Source organism: Xenopus tropicalis, chromosome 7 (genome assembly GCF_000004195.4).
Source record: "Xenopus tropicalis strain Nigerian chromosome 7, UCB_Xtro_10.0, whole genome shotgun sequence".
NCBI classification, from domain to species: Eukaryota; Metazoa; Chordata; class Amphibia; order Anura; family Pipidae; genus Xenopus; species Xenopus tropicalis.
This window is the reverse complement of record NC_030683.2, coordinates 91,649,519-91,668,651: the sequence shown is the minus strand read 5'-3', so window position 1 is coordinate 91,668,651 and position 19,133 is coordinate 91,649,519. Positions and strand designations below refer to the sequence as shown.

General features: G+C 41.0%; 1 protein-coding gene across 1 annotated transcript in view; it reads left to right on the top strand.

Moving 5' to 3' along the window:
* The first annotated feature begins 991 nt into the window (after positions 1–991).
* Positions 992–19,133, top strand: part of gabrd (gamma-aminobutyric acid (GABA) A receptor, delta) — a 119,733-nt gene continuing 101,591 nt past the window's right edge. Inside the window, exons 1-3 of the mRNA XM_018095783.2 lie at positions 992–1,053; positions 10,128–10,240; positions 12,004–12,071. Of these exons, the coding sequence (XP_017951272.2) occupies positions 992–1,053; positions 10,128–10,240; positions 12,004–12,071 (243 nt within the window). The remainder of the gene's footprint in view (positions 1,054–10,127; positions 10,241–12,003; positions 12,072–19,133) is intronic.

Here is a 19,133-nt window from a genome sequence, read left to right as displayed (position 1 = left end):
TGGTAGAAATAATATAAACGCAAACTATCTACTGAATGGGAGTGTGTTGGGGGTTTCCTTAATGGAGAAGGATCTAGGGGTTTTTGTTGATAACAAGTTGTCTAATGCCAGGCAGTGTCATTCTGTGGCTACTAAAGCAAATAAAGTGCTGTCTTGTATAAAAAAGGGCATTGACTCAAGGGATGAGAACATAATTTTGCCCCTTTATAGGTCCCTGGTAAGGCCTCACCTTGAGTATGCAGTGCAGTTTTGGGCTCCAGTCCTTAAGAAGGATATTAATGAGCTGGAGAAAGTGCAGAGACGTGCAACTAAACTGGTTAAGGGGATGGAAGATTTAAACTATGAGGTGAGACTGTCGAGGTTGGGGTTGTTTTCTCTGGAAAAGAGGCGCTTGCGAGGGGACATGATTACTCTGTACAAGTACATTAGAGGGGATTATAGGCAGTTGGGGGATGTTCTTTTTTCCCATAAAAACAATCAGCGCACCAGAGGTCACCCCTTTAGATTAGAGGAAAGGAGCTTCCATTTGAAGCAGCGTAGGTGGTTTTTCACGGTGAGGGCAGTGAGGTTATGGAATACCCTTCCTAGTGATGTGGTAATGGCAGATTCTGTTAATGCCTTTAAGAGGGGCCTGGATGAGTTCTTGATCAATCAGAATATCCAAGGCTATTGTGATACTAATATCTACAGTTAGTACTAGTGGTTGTATATATAGTGTATGTATGTGAGTGTATAGATTGGTAGGTGTGGGTTAAGTGTGCTGGGTTTACTTGGATGGGTTGAACTTGATGGACACTGGTCTTTTTTCAACCCTATGTAACTATGTAACAAGACATATTTCTGAGACCCCAAAGAGTTACTGTGTTCTGTTCTCTTCTTACTCATGCAAGGGAACAAAGGGTAGAAAATGACAAAAGGTAAAAGGAAGGCATACATACCTAAGAGAAGACTGAATGTGACAGTGACCTAAGATTTTCAGTAATGTGCGATGATGACTAGATTCCTGGAGGGGTGCATGATGGCGGCCTTTCCCTTAGCGTTGGAGGACAGAGGGTACGTATTCATCTGTATACTGTACTTCCCTGTTGCAATTCCTTGTGACCCTGGAAGTCTCCCAATGTCCCGGCATACTTAATGCCTTGATTGCTGTAAAAGAGCTTTGAGTCCCATAGGAAAAATGTAATATATAAATGACTGCATTTTTAAATGCCCCCTTATGTGTTAATTTATATTTAACAGAAATATTAAGTGGTAAATTATTTCCACCTTGTTTTTTTTCCCTCATGGTCTCTAGATGTCACTGCTTTAATTGCCGTTTTAGTCTGGGTGGCATCAATCTTCTTTACTACTTTCCTTAACCCTAATATTGTGTTATAATCAGTTAACAAGCAACTATATGTTCATGTAATTTGGAGGATGTTAATGGAATGCTGCACAGCTAGGACAACTAGGTTTTGTCATGCCTGAACATTTTAAGATACATAATATATCACTAATAAACATGTAAAAGTTTACTTTTATAAGCCATTAAAACACATCCATGATTTCTAAAGAGTAATATATTTGGCTTGCTTATCTCACCAACAGCATTGGCTAATTAAACACACATAAGCCAAACAACATGTACAATCTGTTCTTCCTCTTGGGGTGTTTGGCTCCAAACTGTAACACCAACTCTCAGTCCATATGTCCCTGTGACTTTGACATTAATTACAATACCCATCAGACCCAGAATCAGTTTCCCATTGGATCATGTATGTTACACTACCAGAATGTTTATTTTACAAGCGCTAGTATTTTTTTTTTAGTATTTTTGCAAAAAAACGATTACACACAACAATTGACACACATATAGTAAACAGATTGTTGTAAAATAACAACAAAATTAAATTACCAGAGCTGTTTTACAAAACTGCAACCTCATGTCTTTCTTTGCACATTTATGGCACAATGTATTTACTTAAGTCTTATACTAAAATATTTTCTATCCATGCCAAAATGGCACCAATTTCTCTCACTACCCGGAAAGTGTAGTGTAGTGAAGTAGTGGAAATGTGAAATAGTAAGGCAAAATTGTCTAGGGGGTTAGATGTGATGACAATTAACACGACCAGTGTTACTAATAGCAGTTATTTAATAATTGTCCATAATGAATTAGATAATACATTAATAAAAAAAATACTTTATCAGTGCAATGTATTGATAATTTATATAAACTATTAATTTGTATTGTCTTTTGTAACAGTTATATTGTCTACAAAAAATATCCACAATTTGACCTAAATTGCCACCACATAACTCGCTAAAATTAGTTCTTACACTTGTGTAAATATCAGCAGCTTTCGCAAGACAAATGATTTGCACTTAACACAGGCGCTGCGTTAATTTTGGAGATGAAAGTCTGCAGCAATAATGGAAGATAAATTATAGTTTAACAAAGTCTAGTCAATTAATACCATAGTGGTATAGTATGAAATCAGACATGTGTGTCAGGTTCGTTATGTCGAGGGCAATCAGACCAGTGCCTGATGAAACTTTTATCTGAGAGTTATTTTCAGTAAAAAAATAATGATGGACACATAAAAGACCAAATGTAGAAGCACTCGCCAAGTGGAGATGTTTTTAGAGGTATTCATTTTAATGTAGCTTTAAATAAATACATTATTTTTTTTTTGTATCTTTTGAGTGCTTATAAGCCCATGTTTGTTGTTTACAGTTATTTTCAGTAACCTAGTACAGGTATTTATTATCTGCCAGTACAGGTGATTGAATGCATATAGTTCAACTTCTGAACAATAAATCATCAGAGAGCATTAAAACAACTATCATTCTTTTACCTGACTGCAGCTAGGATACTGCTGATACTGGCTGTCCTAATACATGCCTGCACATTACAGACTTTACTGAGCAGCAGGTGGGGGTACATGGGAGTAACTTTTAATAATGACCCCCCTGCTCTATTCTAGCTTATCCTTGTCACCTATTGCTTTTTCTTTAGCATTATATTTTTATATGGGTTCCTAAATTTACACAACATCTCAAGGAAGAGCTTTTGATCTGACCCAGCCAAACTGCACTGATGACCCACTAGCCACTCTACAAATATTCCCATGGTCCTCCCAAACACAACTCACTTACCACAAGCCCCTCCCCTTCAGCAACCTGCAAATTAAGCTTTTCCATTTAGGGCAGTCCTCTGCCAAGGGACCTCTGACAACAGTAACCCCTGTACCTGACTTATAACAGCCCTGCAAGGTGTAGAGCACAGTCATTTCCCCAAACAGAAGTGCTCTCTTGCACCTTGTCTAGGGGAGTAGAGCACAGCTTAACCTGGGGGGCAAGTGCTTCTTAAAAGAAAACTAGCTTAACAAAGAAGTAAGCTAGAAATGCTGCACTAGTTCTCAGTTATGTTTTTTTGTATCATGCAATTAATCAGAACAGGTTTAAAGGTTGCATAAATGACAGTTGTGTACCATAAATCACTCATAATGTGTTGTGCATCACTTTATAGCACAAGCAGTATGCATGATACTTGCCAAACAGAAACACAACAGTTTAAGAACATTAAGAGATCTCATTGTTTATTACACAATGAAAGGCAAATAATGTAACTGAAAAATTTGGGGAATCAACTGCTGCTGCAGTGTACAGATATACAAACTATAGCTGTGTTTATGTATATAGGCTAAATATGAACAAATCAACTATCATTCAGCTGATGTAATTCCTATATTTAAAAAGGGATTACGATCTCAGCCTGGCAATTATAGGCTAGTAAGTTTGACATCAGTGCTGGGCAAGATATTTGAAGGCTTGTTAAGGGATCACATTCAAAATTGTGTTCAGGAGAATGGCATAATGAGCAGTAATCAGCATGGCTTTATGAAGAGCAGGTCATGTCAGACAAATTTAATTGCTTTTTATGATGAGGTTAGTAAGAAGCTGGCCAGCGGGGTTGCAGTAGTTGTGATCTATTTGGATTTTGCCAAAGTGTTCAATACCGTTCCCCACAAACGACTGCTTTCTAAACTAAGTTCTGTTGGTCTTAGTGAAGTCGTTTGCACATGGATAGGAAACTGGATACAGGATGGTGGTTGTCAATGGTACATTCTCTACTTGGAGTCAGGGTTCTGTACAGTGCTCAAACTGGACATTATTGAGTGAGAGAAGGTCCAGAGAAGGGCATCTAAGATGGTAAACTGGTAACGGTTATGGAGTCTTAGTTGTGAAGAAAGACTGGCCAGATTGGGATTGCTTATGCTGGAGAAGAGGTGCTTATGGTGTGATATGATGTATAAATATATAAGGGGATGATATAATAATATCTCTAATGCTTTATTTACCAGTAGGTCCTTCTAGTGGACATGAGAGCACCAATTCCGAACAAGGAAGATGGTTCCATCTGAAAGGATTTTTTACAGAGAGTTGTGGAATTCTCTCCCCAAATCGATCATACTGGCTGATACATTAGATAGCTTTAAAGGACAAGGAAAGGTTAATATAAATTAAAAGTAAGTCTAAAGGCATTTTTTTAAGTACCTACTGCATATCTAAATTCCCAGATCCCTGCTTGCTTCTCTGAGATATGGTGCTGGCAGCCTACAGCAGTGTGAAGACTACAGTGACATCACTGAAATCTCTCTCCCCTTCCTGTAGGCGGCAGTCTTCAGTAGCAATGCACATGTGTGTAACTTGATCCTGTCTCCTGTTCTGAGCTACACATGCCCACCTGCCAATCAGAAGCAGATCTGGCAGAGGGGAGGGGTAGAGGGAATCAAACACATGTGCAGTATGAAGTGAGGAGGGAAAGGAAGGGAGAATACCTTTTTAAAGATGGCTGCCTGTTCAAGAAAACAGATAGAAAATATGAAGTAAGTGTGACTGAGTAAATATTTAATTAGGTGAGCCAAAAGTGTGGTGTTTTTACTAAACAATAGGAGGACTATTGGGCAGTATGCTTTTTAAATTTTGACTTGAATTCTCCTTTAAGGGGCTGGATGGCTTTTTAACAAGCGAGGAAATACAAGGTTATGGGAGATAGCTCATAGTACAAGTTGATCCAGAGACTGGTCTGATTGCCATCTTGGAGCCAAGAAATAATTTCTACCCCTCTGCTGTGTGACATGCTGACTGCCTGTACACGCAATTTTGGGGGAATTAGCAATGGTAGGCAGGCATGCAGAGTATCTGGAGCATAAGAGACCGGGACACAACTTCTTCAGGCAAAACACAGGTTTATTTAGGGCCAATTCTTCCCAACATCAACATAAGTCAGTTCATAAACAGTTCAGGGTTATGATTTGTCCCTCCTTCAGGGCTCTCATCTTCCAGGGTTAATTCCACACTCTGGAACCTTTACGGGGTTTCTCACTGTCCCCAGTGACTTTCACACGTCCACAGTGACCACCACTCGTGAACACTCAGGCTTCACCTTAAGCCATGCTGACTCCTCTCAGCTCTAATCCGCCTGGTCACGACTCCCTCTGCTCCTTGCAGCTCCTCTGGGAGTTCCTAACACAGGCAGGCAGCCTTCCTGCCCCGTGCCCCGCTCTGAGAGTGACCTTCACTGAGTCAAGAACCATAAACCAACTCAACCCCCTCACTGTGTGATCCCACAGCCCTTTTATTTGCTGCTCACCTGCAGCCTAATCAGGCAGCTCCTTACAGCTGGGCAGCTGAAAACAATAAACGGAGTAAGGAATGGAAGTTCTTTCCTACTCTCCCTCCATTCACTCCAGGGACCTATTCATTTGGTTTTTCCTAAGCCAGTAACAAACACAGCATTACCTGCTGCAAAACCAGGCATTTTACCTGGTGCTACTTGTATCCCACCTTCAACACTTGTGGAAAACACACCAAACAATGATCTTCTCCATTGCATCTCTCACAGCTGCTAATCAGAGAGGCTTCACATTTTCTATCTGTTTTCTTAAACAGGCAGCCATCTTTAAAAAGGTATTCTCACTTCCTTTCCCTCCTTGCTTCATGCTGCACACGTGTTTCATTCCCTCCCTCTGGCAGATCCCCTTCTGATTGGCTGGTGGGCATGTGTAGCTCAGAACAGGAGACAGGATCAAGTAACGCACATTGCTACTGAAGGCTGCCGCTGGCAGCCTACAGGAAGAGGAGAGAGATTTCAGTGATGTCACTGTAGTCTTCTAACTGCTGTAGGCTGCCAGAACCATATCTCAGAGAAGCAAGCAGGGATCTGAGAATTTAGATAGGCAGTAAGTACTTAAAAAGAATGCCTTTAGACTTAATTTTAATTTATATTAACCTTTCCTTGTCCTTTAAAAAAAATGAATTCAACAGAAAAAAATAAGTTATTAGGGGCAGCCTCAGAGTAGCAAATTACCTTTTTTTTAATAACCTTAAGAAATAATGTTCCACATTATAGAAAGATCTCTTATCCTAAAATTGCAAGATAATAGATCCCATACACCTCCAAGAAGTGTCAAAAACATCAGCAAAAGTCAACAGGGGATTATAGGCAGTTGGGGGATGTTCTTTTTTCCCATAAAAACAATCAGCGCACCAGAGGTCACCCCTATAGATTAGAGGAACAGAGCTTCCATTTGAAGCAGCGTAGGTGGTTTTTCACGGTGAGGGCAGTGAGGCTGTGGAATGCCCTTCCTAGTGATGTGGTAATGGCAGACTCTGTTAATGCCTTTAAGAGGGGCCTGGATGAGTTTTTGAACAAGCAGAATATCCAAGGCTATTGTGATACTAATATCTACAGTTAGTATTACTGGTTGTATATATATAGTTTATGTATGTGAGTGTATAGATTGGTTAGTATAGGTTGTGTGCTGGGTTTACTCGGATGGGTTGAACTTGATGGACAATGGTCTTTTTTCAACCCTATGTAACTATGTAACTATGTAACTATGTAACAGTACTCATTTACAATGGGTAGAACATAAGTGGCAAAGTGCTAAGGCCACAATATTGCCACCCTGACAGTCATATTAAGCACCTTGGCATTCCCATATTGCAGGGCAATTCAGAGTGCAGCATTCAATGGTGAAAGGAAAGCCTATACTTAACAATTGCCTTTAACAGGTTTTGAATACATGACTCTGGATGTGCATTACACTTTTAGGTGCTCTTCTTTTTCTGCTAGCGCTCCCCTGCTGTGGATCTGGATGATCGCAGGAATAAACACAGCCCTGTATTTATTGTGGCACTGAATGCAGGTGGAACAAAACTTGATGCAATCCACCTGTGTTCAGTTTTTGCCTAAACTACAATGAATGCGATCCCATTCAATACAGGCCTGTGTTTCTTTTAAGCAATCCCCTGCACTGAAATGCATGAAGGAGCCACCTCAGGGTAACGCTGACAGAAATGCCTGTGTGTAAGAGGCCTGAATGTGTTACAGTTTTCAAATAGCTGTTTCCGATTAGTGTTTACTTTTGGTTAAAAATAAAAGTGCCCCATAAATAAAGTACTGTATTTAACTGGCAACATTGTATTCATGGGGGGCAGAAAAGGGGGCATGTAGGCATGTATCATTCGAAAACTGTTTGTGCTTTTCTGTTACTGTTGAGCTTTTTTTAGGATAAAATATTTATTATACTGTTGATTTGTACCCTCTAAATCCACAGTGTCAGCATGACAGCTAAAGTCCTCACTCGCTAGATTTTGCTTCTCTTGACCAAACTGGGAGCCAGTCGTACAGTGTATGGGTAGTGTACAGTGTACACTGTAAAGGACTTTATTAGGATAAGGCTATGGTCAGGCTAACTGCTCTGCACAGATCCCCAAGAAAACTAATATTTGGCTTAGCTCAAATTGTCTTAATACTTAGGTCCCCTTACTAGTGGGCATGGATTCATTTGTCTTTGTGTTGCCAGACTTATTCACTCACTTAAGAGAAAGGACATTTCCTATTCTAGTGATAATATAGTGAAAGCATTGCTCTTCGTTTATTCTTTCTAATCAAGGTTTGTGCAGCATTTCGTTGAACGAAGCCATTTTCAGTGCAAGGTACAACCCTGTATCTGGCACTACAGCCAAAAAATGTATTTCATACCCCAAAAACACCTAGGCTAAAAAGACAAAGTCCATAAAGTGAAGTGTAAATGTTATATGTAAATCAATTGATTGTAAGCAAAAAAAAAAAGTTTTTAAAGAATACTAGGAAATATGTTTTTTACCAGTTTAAGAGCTATACTTTAGGCTAGAATATGATATTTACTTTTTGTCATTTAATTAATCTCATATGCATGTACCCCACAAGTCTTGTACCTACCAAATGCCAAGTATTTGCCTTATACTTTCTCGTTTTTAAGCCTAATTTGTAAGTAGCATGGCATAACACAGAAAAAATAGCATACACACTCTAAGTCCAGGCATTAGGTCAGTGAGGCATTGAAAAGACAGAAGCAGAAACAGTACTGGGCTTTTATCGAAGTCATTTCCAGCTTAGCAGTTGGCTGTCTTGGCTGGCACAGTACATCTGTTCTCCTAGTTGTAGATTCACTAATCTGGCATTTAAACCAAGGGGATTGTGGAGCAGGTAGCATTGCAGCAATCTAATGAGAATCAGCTGTAATTTCTTATTATCCACTAACTCGGACAGACATGGAAAGTCTTAGATGGACTGTGTTGGTCATTTCCATAACCTGCATCCAGATGCCCTTATGTCTCAGGTAATTAGTTTCTTGCTAAAAGCAGTGCTTTAAGTGTTACTATCTGACTTCTACTCATTTGCCTTTTACAGATAAAATTAATTGTATATATTTTATATTTATATATATCTTATTATTGCTCTCCAAATTCCAATGCACACTATGAATATTGTTACAGGTGCTGTATTACATTACTACACACAGCACAGAGAGAAATTGCTTTTATTTACTAATCATTATTTGGTCCTTTAAGTTGCAAATGCTGTCTGCTGCTCTTCTTTGTTTTTGTTTTTTTTTGTTTCTTGCAATCGAGCTGCACTGCTGCACGAAAACAAATAAAGTACTTTTTGCAAAAACAACTGAACTAGAGAGGACGTTAGTATTGCCATTACATTATTTATTGATTTATTTCCTGTTATTACCTTAATGTTATATTAAAGTATATAATTCTAATTTATTTGTTACATATTATATTGTGTGCACCAATATACCTTTTAAGCTTGCTTTGCTTTGTAGAATATGGAACAATGCTTGTTTTGCCTGTAGCTTCAGTTTGTACTAGTTGGATCACAAGAAACGATGTTACTTTGCACACAGCCAAGAATGCTTCTAGTATCGCACTGACCACTAAAAGCTCTGCTGTCTTCTTTTAATTCCAGATACCATTGAAGATGTTATACCTATTCCCACTGTTATTTTCTGTTGTACAATGCTGTGAAATATGCAGACGCTTTATAAAGTATATTAAAAAAAAATAATGGTTACCTATCATTTGCACTCTCTAGGTGATTTTTTTTGACAACCTACATGCAATGATCAGAGCTACTAGGTTTTCCATAACAGATTGTGCTTCTTATGCAGCTCTCAAGGTCATAATTTGTCCCAGGATAACACAAATTGTTCTGCATTGTATTTGACTTTCAATTGCCATCTGTCACCTTTAATGAACTTCAGTCCTTTGATATTCAAGTGACTATTTTTTTTCCTTGACTTTAGATTAATATTGCCAGCCATCAGGAAACAATAGTTTAAGCAATCTGTTGTGGGAACAAGGAATCCAAAGGGCCTCTCAAATCATCGCTTATGTGTCTTTGTCCAACTATGTATTTAAAACTACTGGATTAATAGAATTGATACAGTTATACAGTCATATATTAATTCAAACTTGTCATACATACATCAATATTCTCATTAGGCACAGAGAAGTAACATAGAAGAAAAGTAAGGTGTAAATTGAAGACAAAGTTATAATATAATATAAAAAATTACTATCCTTGAGCATATGGAACTAATACAACGACTAGATATATAAGACAGTATATAAAATGCACATACTTGCACACACTTGGCTAATAGCCAAGTTTCACAAAAAATCTATGCAAATTCCTGTACTTTACAATGTTAAATGTGCTGTAGACTTCTATACTGAGAATTAGTTCACCCCATATATATATTGGGTGAACTAAATCTCTATGGCTATTTCTGTTTCAACAGTCATTCAGAAGATATAGGAGAGTTTATTGGATCGAACATTGAAATATCCTGGGTGCCTAACTTGGATGACTTAATGAAAGGATATGCAAGGAACTTTAGACCTGGAATTGGAGGTACTATACATTAGAATTCCAAATGCTTTTTTGTCAGAATTTTTTTAAATGATACCGACAAATACACATTACTGCATTATTCTGTTTCTAATGCAATTTTTTTTACACTTTTAAAAAACCAGAGGGGTCATTTACAAAGACTCTGGACAAAAGTGCAAGAGCACTAAGGTGCAAAAAAGCATATCCCGTAATGCTCATCTACAAAGCACTTCTGTCAGGGTCTGGCTGCACTCTGGCATAAGATGTAGAACGCAGTGTTGGTAGACCCAAGTCCAATCCATACCTCCTGCCTGAATGACACGCAAGTTAGGGGAGGAAGGGAGGGAGGAGGTAAACCTACCTGTCTCCCCATCCCACTCTTTATGAATACAGTGCTGCCAAAAGCAGACAGTACTGTATTCATGAGGCAACCACAGGTTAGTGCATTATAACTGAAGTGCAGAGAACTGCAACAGCCCATTAGGGGGCACATTTACAAAAGCACGAACGCTCGAGTGCTCATGCGAATGCTCCAAGCGTATTTTTGCCATTTTTTTCGGGCGTCCGCACGACTTTTTCGTACGCCGCACGACTTTTTCGGACGTTTGCACAAAAAAATCGGAAAGGTTTTACCGCTGTTTACAATTGTTCAGTACGAAAATTTTGTGACTTTCGGATCGCCAATACGATATTATCATGACTAATACGATTTTTTCGTAAGCATTTTCGTAATATTTGCGATCTTCAGAAATTTTCGTTTCCAATCCGATTTTTTCCCATTCGTGATTCGGATTTGTGGATTAGTAAATGTGCCCCTTAGTGTGCAGCACAAACTGCAAAAACTTAGTGGATAGCACCCATTTTTTGTAGATCATAAATGACCCCTTTTATGGTATGATGTGCAAACAATTTTCCCTGAAATTTGCTCCCTGCAAAGATTTCTTATTTAGAGTGTTCCAATCAGCCCCCACACCCTGCCTGTCAAAAAGAATGCTTAGAGAATATCACATAGTATAAATTCTAGCACAGATAGTATCAGTACTGTTAACCAGAACTTCCCATATAATAAGAACATTTTAGTAAAGCTGCCTATATTGCAACAGGGTAATCCTAGATGCCCTTCAAGAAGTCCATGCCACAATATCCCCAATTAGTTTTTAATGAGCATATTTACCTTTTTTGTTGCAAGTAATCTGTACGTTTGACATGTGTCCTTCTTTTGTACATTGCTGTGAAATATGTTGGCACTTTATAAATAATGGTTAATAATAATGTCAGTAGAATGGTCTGTAGGGATGATATTACAGAGATGCTTGCTTTTGCCCAAAGTACGTGTACTTTTGCTCATATAAGTTAAGTTTGTTAACCCAGTTGTTTAAATACAATGATTAAAAACCATATTAAAAACGTGACATACCACATGGAAGACATACCCAAACGTCCTGACGCATTTAGCACCATTGCACACATCAGAGTGTCAGAGTGTCAGTAACAGTTGTATTCATAGTATCTGTTGTATCCAGAACTCCAGTGTGGTTTTCCAATTATGTAGATTACAGCCACTTTAATACTTTAACGTCAGTTCAAATGTTTTCAAGTACTTGAAATTATTTAATTAGTTATTTTAAGATTATCAGAAAATGAGGCCCTTAACTGAAGCCTTGTTAATACCCAAAGGCAAATTATAGAGTGATATAGTCACAGTCAAATATACTGCCTCTAAACGCTTTTTCTTAATTTGTATATTTTTAATCCTTATCATTTCCCCTTTTTTCACTCGGCAGGTGCCCCTGTGATTGTTGCTGTAGATGTTGAAGTAACAAGCATTGATCACATTTCAGAAGTGAACATGGTAAATATCTAGTTCTTCCTGCCCCCTTTTTAACTTTTTTTCCCCTGATGAAGACCCATTATTGGGTTGAAACGCGTTGGGATTTATTTTCTATGTTTTGTATTTAATAATATTTTTTTCTTTTGCAAGTTTTGAGTGTCCAGACACTTTTTTGTTTATGTGATTATTTTTGGAGTTGCTAAATGGGTTTTCTCCAGTGTACTGCTCTTTATTCATGTTTTGGTAAGGTGTGCACTCTGATATTTTGTATTATTGTTTTTGTGCCAATGGCAGCCATGAAACACTCTGCCTGCTTTACTTACTAACAAATACTATAGTGCCAGAAAGGATATAGGCAAAGTAGGAAAATATATGCACAGGGATTCTTATATTACTTGGATATATCACCCTTAATGATGAGGGTTAAAGCAATTATATTGCAGTAATATTCACAAAAATGTATCACTACTGTCACACAAACTAAGGACCTACATCTGTATACCCAACTCTAGATACCCAGTATCTCACACAACATTTGTGTTTCAACAACATTTATGTTTTATGTACATTCATAAAAGCAGTGGTTCACATTTTAGTATATTATGGAATGTCTTGTTCCTAGCAACTTTGCAATTGGTCCTTAATTTTTTTTTTTTTAGTTTATAACTTATTTGCTTTTCTCTTCTGCCTCTTTTTAGTTTTTAAATGGGGGTCACTGACCCTGGCAGCCAAAAACTATTGCTCTGTTTTATAGTTACATTTTACTACTTAATATTTAGTCCTTTACCTAAGCTGGCCATAAACATAATGATTTTTCCTTTCGTGACCACCAATTTCACTGCAATCAGACAAAACTGTTAAATTATTGTAAGGTTAGTGTGCACCAAACAATCATATATCTAGCAATCCTTCATCCGAAATTGGTCAGACATTCAAGCAGGTTTTAATTTTTTTTTCTTTTTTGTCCATTGTCCAACTGTTTGCAGGGCCAAGCGAGTAGCTACTAACAGTTTTCCCAGCTTCAGCTAGACAATATCACTTGAAATGGTTGTTTTTGTTGATGGACAAACTGTACTTTTTTTGTAACTTATATTTTTATTTATGTAGAATACAGAGTACATTGCAAAAAAAAGCATATACTAAATTTCAATAACAAAGAAAGAAACAAAACATTGCTTCAAAAAGCAAATCATATGCTATGTGTCTTCTTTGCCTGTGGATATCTTGTCGATCGGAAAACAAAGAGGAAAAAACAAGTTATAAAACATCACGGATTATAATAAAATCTTTCAAACTATATAATGGATGCTATACCATAAGGCATATAGATAATCCATAAGCAGCCGAGAGGGGGTGGGGTCAGACAAATCGTACTTTTAAACAATTGTTTCACAATAAACTTAGTCCTGCCTACTAAAAGATCTTATAAAAATATACACGTGTATGGCCAGTTCTAGTCATATCAAGCAACTGCCTACCCTAGGAACCAGATAGCTGCTGACATGCCAAACTGGAGAGCTGCTAAATAGCTGTAAAAACACTAAGGGGCACATTTACTAATCCACAAATCCGAATCACGAATGGGAAAAAATCGTATTGGAAACGAAAATTTCGGAAGATCGCAAATATCCCGAAAATGCTTACGAAAAAATCGTATTAGTCACGATAATATCGTATTGGCAATCCGAAAGTCACAAAATTTTCGTACCGAACAATTGTAAACAGCGGTAAAACCTTTCCGATTTTTTCGTGCAAACGGGTGAAAAAGTCGTGCACTGTACGAAAAAGTCGTGTACCGTACGAAAAAGTCGTGTGGATGCCCGAAAAAAAATAGTCGAAAATACGATCGGAGCGTTCGTGCTTTAGTAAATGTGCCCCTAAATATTGTCAGACAATTAATGTCTACATAATACTAAAAGTTACCTTATAAATACTAAAGTGAACTACCCCTTTAATGTAAACATTTATACCCATGAAAAAAACGATGGTTTGTGATCTGTGTGTTCCACCACACAAAAAAATAAAAACCAATGTGAGACAGGTATACATTGATAGTTCCCCATCAATCAGAATCCTTTTATCCAAAGAACCCATTAAAATGGCATTTGTTTCCCAAATGATCTAGGACATTTATTTTTTTATTTTATAACAGGTCACTGAAACACTGGAAGTACTGTATCTTCCAGCCTTTGCCCAGGCTGAGAGATGTAACTGTCTCTAGGCTGCAATGGTACCTTCCAGCCTTTGTCCAGGCTGAGACATGTAACTGTCTCTAGGCTGCAATGGTATCTTCCAGCCTCTGCCCAGGCTGAGACATGTAACTGTCTCTAGGCTGCAATGGTATCTTCCAGCCTTTGTCCAGGCTGAGACATGTAACTGTCTCTAGGCTGCAATGGTATCTTCCAGCCTCTGCCCAGGCTGAGAGATGTAAATGTCCCTAGGCTGCAATGGTATCTTCCAGCCTTTGTCCAGGCTGAGACATGTAACTGTCTCTAGGCTGCAATGGTATCATCCAGCCACTGCCCAGGCTGAGAGATGTAACTGTCCCTAGGCTGCAATGGTATCTTCCACCCTCTGCCCAGGCTGAGACATGTAACTGTTTATAAGCTGCAATGGTATCTTCCAGCCTCTGCCCAGGCTGAGACATGTAACTGTCTCTAGGCTGCAATAGTATCTTCCAGCCTCTGCCCAGGCTGAGAGATGTAAATGTCCCTAGGCTGCAATGGTATCTTCCTGCCCTTGCCCAGGCTGAGAGATGTAACTGTCTCTAGGCTGCAATGGTATCTTCCAGCCTCTGCCCAGGCTGAGACATGTAACTGTCTCTAGGCTGCAATGGTATCTTCCAGCCTTTGTTCAGGCTGAGACATGTAACTGTCTCTAGGCTGCAATGGTATCTTCCAGCCTTTGTCCAGGTTGAGACATGTAACTGTCTCTAGGCTGCAATGGTATCTTCCAGCCTTTGTCCAGGTTGAGACATGTAACTGTCTCTAGGCTGCAATGGTATCTTCCAGCCTTTGTCCAAGCTGAGACATGTAAATGTCCCAAGGCTGCAATGGTATCTTCCAGCCTTTCTCCAGGCTGAGACATGTAACTGTCTCTAGGCTGCAATGGTATCTTCCAACCTTTGTCCAAGCTGAGACATGTAAATGTCCCTAGGCTGCAATGGTATCTTCCAGCCTTTGTCCAGGCTGGGACATGTAACTGTCTCTAGGCTGCAATGGTATCTTCCAGCCTTTGGCCAGACTGAGAGATGTAACTGTCTCTAGGCTGCAATGGTATCTTCCAGCCTCTGCCCAGGCTGAGACATGTAACTGTCTCTAGGCTGCAATGGTATCTTCCAGCCATTGGCCAGACTGAGAGATGTAACTGTCTCTAGGCTGCAATGGTATCTTCCAGCCTCTGCCCAGGCTGAGACATGTAACTGTCTCTAGGCTGCAATCTTATCTGCCAGCCTCTGCCCAGGCTGAGACATGTAACTGTCTCTAGGCTGCAATGGTATCTTCCAGCCTTTGTCCAGGCTGACACATGTAACTGTCTCTAGGCTGCAATGGTATCTTCCAGCTATGCCCAGGCTGAGACATGTAACTGTCTCTAGGCTGCAATGGAATCTTCCACCCTCTGCCCAGGCTGAGACATGTAACTGTCTCTAAGCTGCAATGGTATCTTCCAGCCTTTGTCCAGGCGGAGAGATGTAACTGTCTCTAGGCTGCAATGGTATCTTCCAGCCTTTGTCCAGGCTGAGAGATGTAACTGTCTCTAGGCTGCAATGGTATCTTCCAGCCTATGCCCAGGCTAAGACATGTAACTGTCTCTAGGCTGCAATGGTATCTTCCAGCCTCTGCCCAGGCTGAGAGATGTAACTGTCTCTAGGCTGCAATGGTATCTTCCTGCCCTTGCCTAGGCTGAGAGATGTAACTGTATCTAGGCTGCAATGGTATCTTCCAGCCTATGCCCAGGCTAAGACATGTAACTGTCTCTAGGCTGCAATGGTATCTTCCAGCCTCTGCCCAGGCTGAGAGATGTAACTGTCTCTAGGCTGCAATGGTATCTTCCTGCCCTTGCCTAGGCTGAGAGATGTAACTGTCTCTAGGCTGCAATGGTATCTTCCTGCCTTTGCCTAGGCTGAGACATGTAACTGTTTCTAGGCTGCAATGGTATCTTCCAGCCTTTGTCTAGGCTGAGACATGTAACTGTCTCTAGGCTGCAATGGTATCTTCCTGCCTTTGCCTAGGTTGAGACATGTAACTGTCTCTAGGCTGCAATGGTATCTTCCTGCCTATGCCCAGGCTGAGACATGTAACTGTCTCTAGGCTTCAATGGTATCTTCCAGCCTTTGTCTAGGCTGAGACATGTAACTGTCTCTAGGCTGCAATGGTATCTTCCAGCCTCTGCCCAGGCTGAGACATGTAACTGTCTCTAGGCTGCAATGGTATCTTCCAGCCTTTGGCCAGACTGAGAGATGTAACTGTCTCTAGGCTGCAATGGTATCTTCCAACCTCTGCCCAGGCTGAGACATGTAACTGTCTCTAGGCTGCAATGGTATCTTCCAGCCTCTGCCCAGGCTGAGACATGTAACTGTCTCTAGGCTGCAATGGTATCTTCCAGCCTCTGCCCAGGCTGAGACATGTAACTGTCTCTAGGCTGCAATGGTATCTTCCAGTCTTTGTCCAGGCTGAGACATGTAACTGTCTCTAGGCTGCGATGGTATCTTCCAGCCTATGCCCAGGCTGAGACATGTAACTGTCTATAGGCTGCAATGGTATCTTCCAGCCTCTGCCCAGGCTGAGACATGTAACTGTCTCTAGGCTGCAATGGTATGTTCCAACCTTTGTCCAGGCTGAGAGATGTAACTGTCTCTTGGCTGAAATGGTATCTTCCAGCCTCTGCCCAGGCTGAGAGATGTAAATGTCCCTAGGCTGTAATGGTATCGTCCAGCCTTTGTCCAGGCTGAGACATGTAACTGTCTCTAGGCTGCAATGGTATCTTCCAGCCTCTGCCCAGGCTGAATGATGTAACTGTCCCTAGGCTGCAATGGTATCTTCCAGCCTCTGCCCAGGCTGAGAGATGTAACTGTCTCTAGGCTGCAATGGTATCTTCCAGCCTTTGTCCAGGTTGAGACATGTAACTGTCTCTAGGCTGCAATGGTATCTTCCAGCCTTTGTCCAGGTTGAGACATGTAACTGTCTCTAGGCTGCAATGGTATCTTCCAGCCTTTGTCCAAGCTGAGACATGTAAATGTCCCAAGGCTGCAATGGTATCTTCCAGCCTTTCTCCAGGCTGAGACATGTAACTGTCTCTAGGCTGCAATGGTATCTTCCAACCTTTGTCCAAGCTGAGACATGTAAATGTCCCTAGGCTGCAATGGTATCTTCCAGCCTTTGTCCAGGCTGAGACATGTAACTGTCTCTAGGCTGCAATGGTATCTTCCAGCCTTTGGCCAGACTGAGAGATGTAACTGTCTCTAGGCTGCAATGGTATCTTCCAGCCTCTGCCCAGGCTGAGACATGTAACTGTCTCTAGGCTGCAATGGTATCTTCCAGCCATTGGCCAGACTGAGAGATGTAACTGTCTCTAGGCTGCAATGGTATCTTCCAGCCTCTGCCCAGGCTGAGACATGTAACTGTCTCTAGGCTGCAATCTTATCTGCCAGCCTCTGCCCAGGCTGAGACATGTAACTGTCTCTAGGCTGCAATGGTATCTTCCAGCCTTTGTCCAGGCTGAGACATGTAACTGTCTCTAGGCTGCAATGGTATCTTCCAGCTATGCCCAGGCTGAGACATGTAACTGTCTCTAGGCTGCAATGGAATCTTCCACCCTCTGCCCAGGCTGAGACATGTAACTGTCTCTAGGCTGAAATGGTATCTTCCAGCCTTTGTCCAGGCGGAGAGATGTAACTGTCTCTAGGCTGCAATGGTATCTTCCAGCCTTTGTCCAGGCTGAGAGATGTAACTGTCTCTAGGCTGCAATGGTATCTTCCAGCCTATGCCCAGGCTAAGACATGTAACTGTCTCTAGGCTGCAATGGTATCTTCCAGCCTCTGCCCAGGCTGAGAGATGTAACTGTCTCTAGGCTGCAATGGTATCTTCCTGCCCTTGCCTAGGCTGAGAGATGTAACTGTATCTAGGCTGCAATGGTATCTTCCAGCCTATGCCCAGGCTAAGACATGTAACTGTCTCTAGGCTGCAATGGTATCTTCCAGCCTCTGCCCAGGCTGAGAGATGTAACTGTCTCTAGGCTGCAATGGTATCTTCCTGCCCTTGCCTACGCTGAGAGATGTAACTGTCTCTAGGCTGCAATGGTATCTTCCAGCCTTTCTCTAGGCTGAGACATGTAACTGTCTCTAGGCTGCAATGGTATCTTCCTGCCTTTGCCTAGGCTGAGACATGTAACTGTCTCTAGGCTGCAATGGTATCTCCCAGCCTCTGCCCAGGCTGAGACATGTAACTGTCTCTAGGCTGCAATGGTATCTTCCAGCCTTTGGCCAGACTGAGAGATGTAACTGTCTCTAGGCTGCAATGGTATCTTCCAACCTCTGCCCAGGCTGAGACATGTAACTGTCTCTAGGCTGCAATGGTATCTTCCAGCCTCTGCCCAGGCTGAGACATGTAACTGTCTCTAGGCTGCAATGGTATCTTCCAGCCTCTGCCCAGGCTGAGACATGTAACTGTCTCTAGGCTGCAATGGTATCTTCCAGTCTTTGTCCAGGCTGAGACATGTAACTGTCTCTAGGCTGCGATGGTATCTTCCAGCCTATGCCCAGGCTGAGACATGTAACTGTCTATAGGCTGCAATGGTATCTTCCAGCCTCTGCCCAGGCTGAGACATGTAACTGTCTCTAGGCTGCAATGGTATGTTCCAACCTTTGTCCAGGCTGAGAGATGTAACTGTCTCTTGGCTGAAATGGTATCTTCCAGCCTCTGCCCAGGCTGAGAGATGTAAATGTCCCTAGGCTGTAATGGTATCGTCCAGCCTTTGTCCAGGCTGAGACATGTAACTGTCTCTAGGCTGCAATGGTATCTTCCAGCCTCTGCCCAGGCTGAATGATGTAACTGTCCCTAGGCTGCAATGGTATCTTCCAGCCTC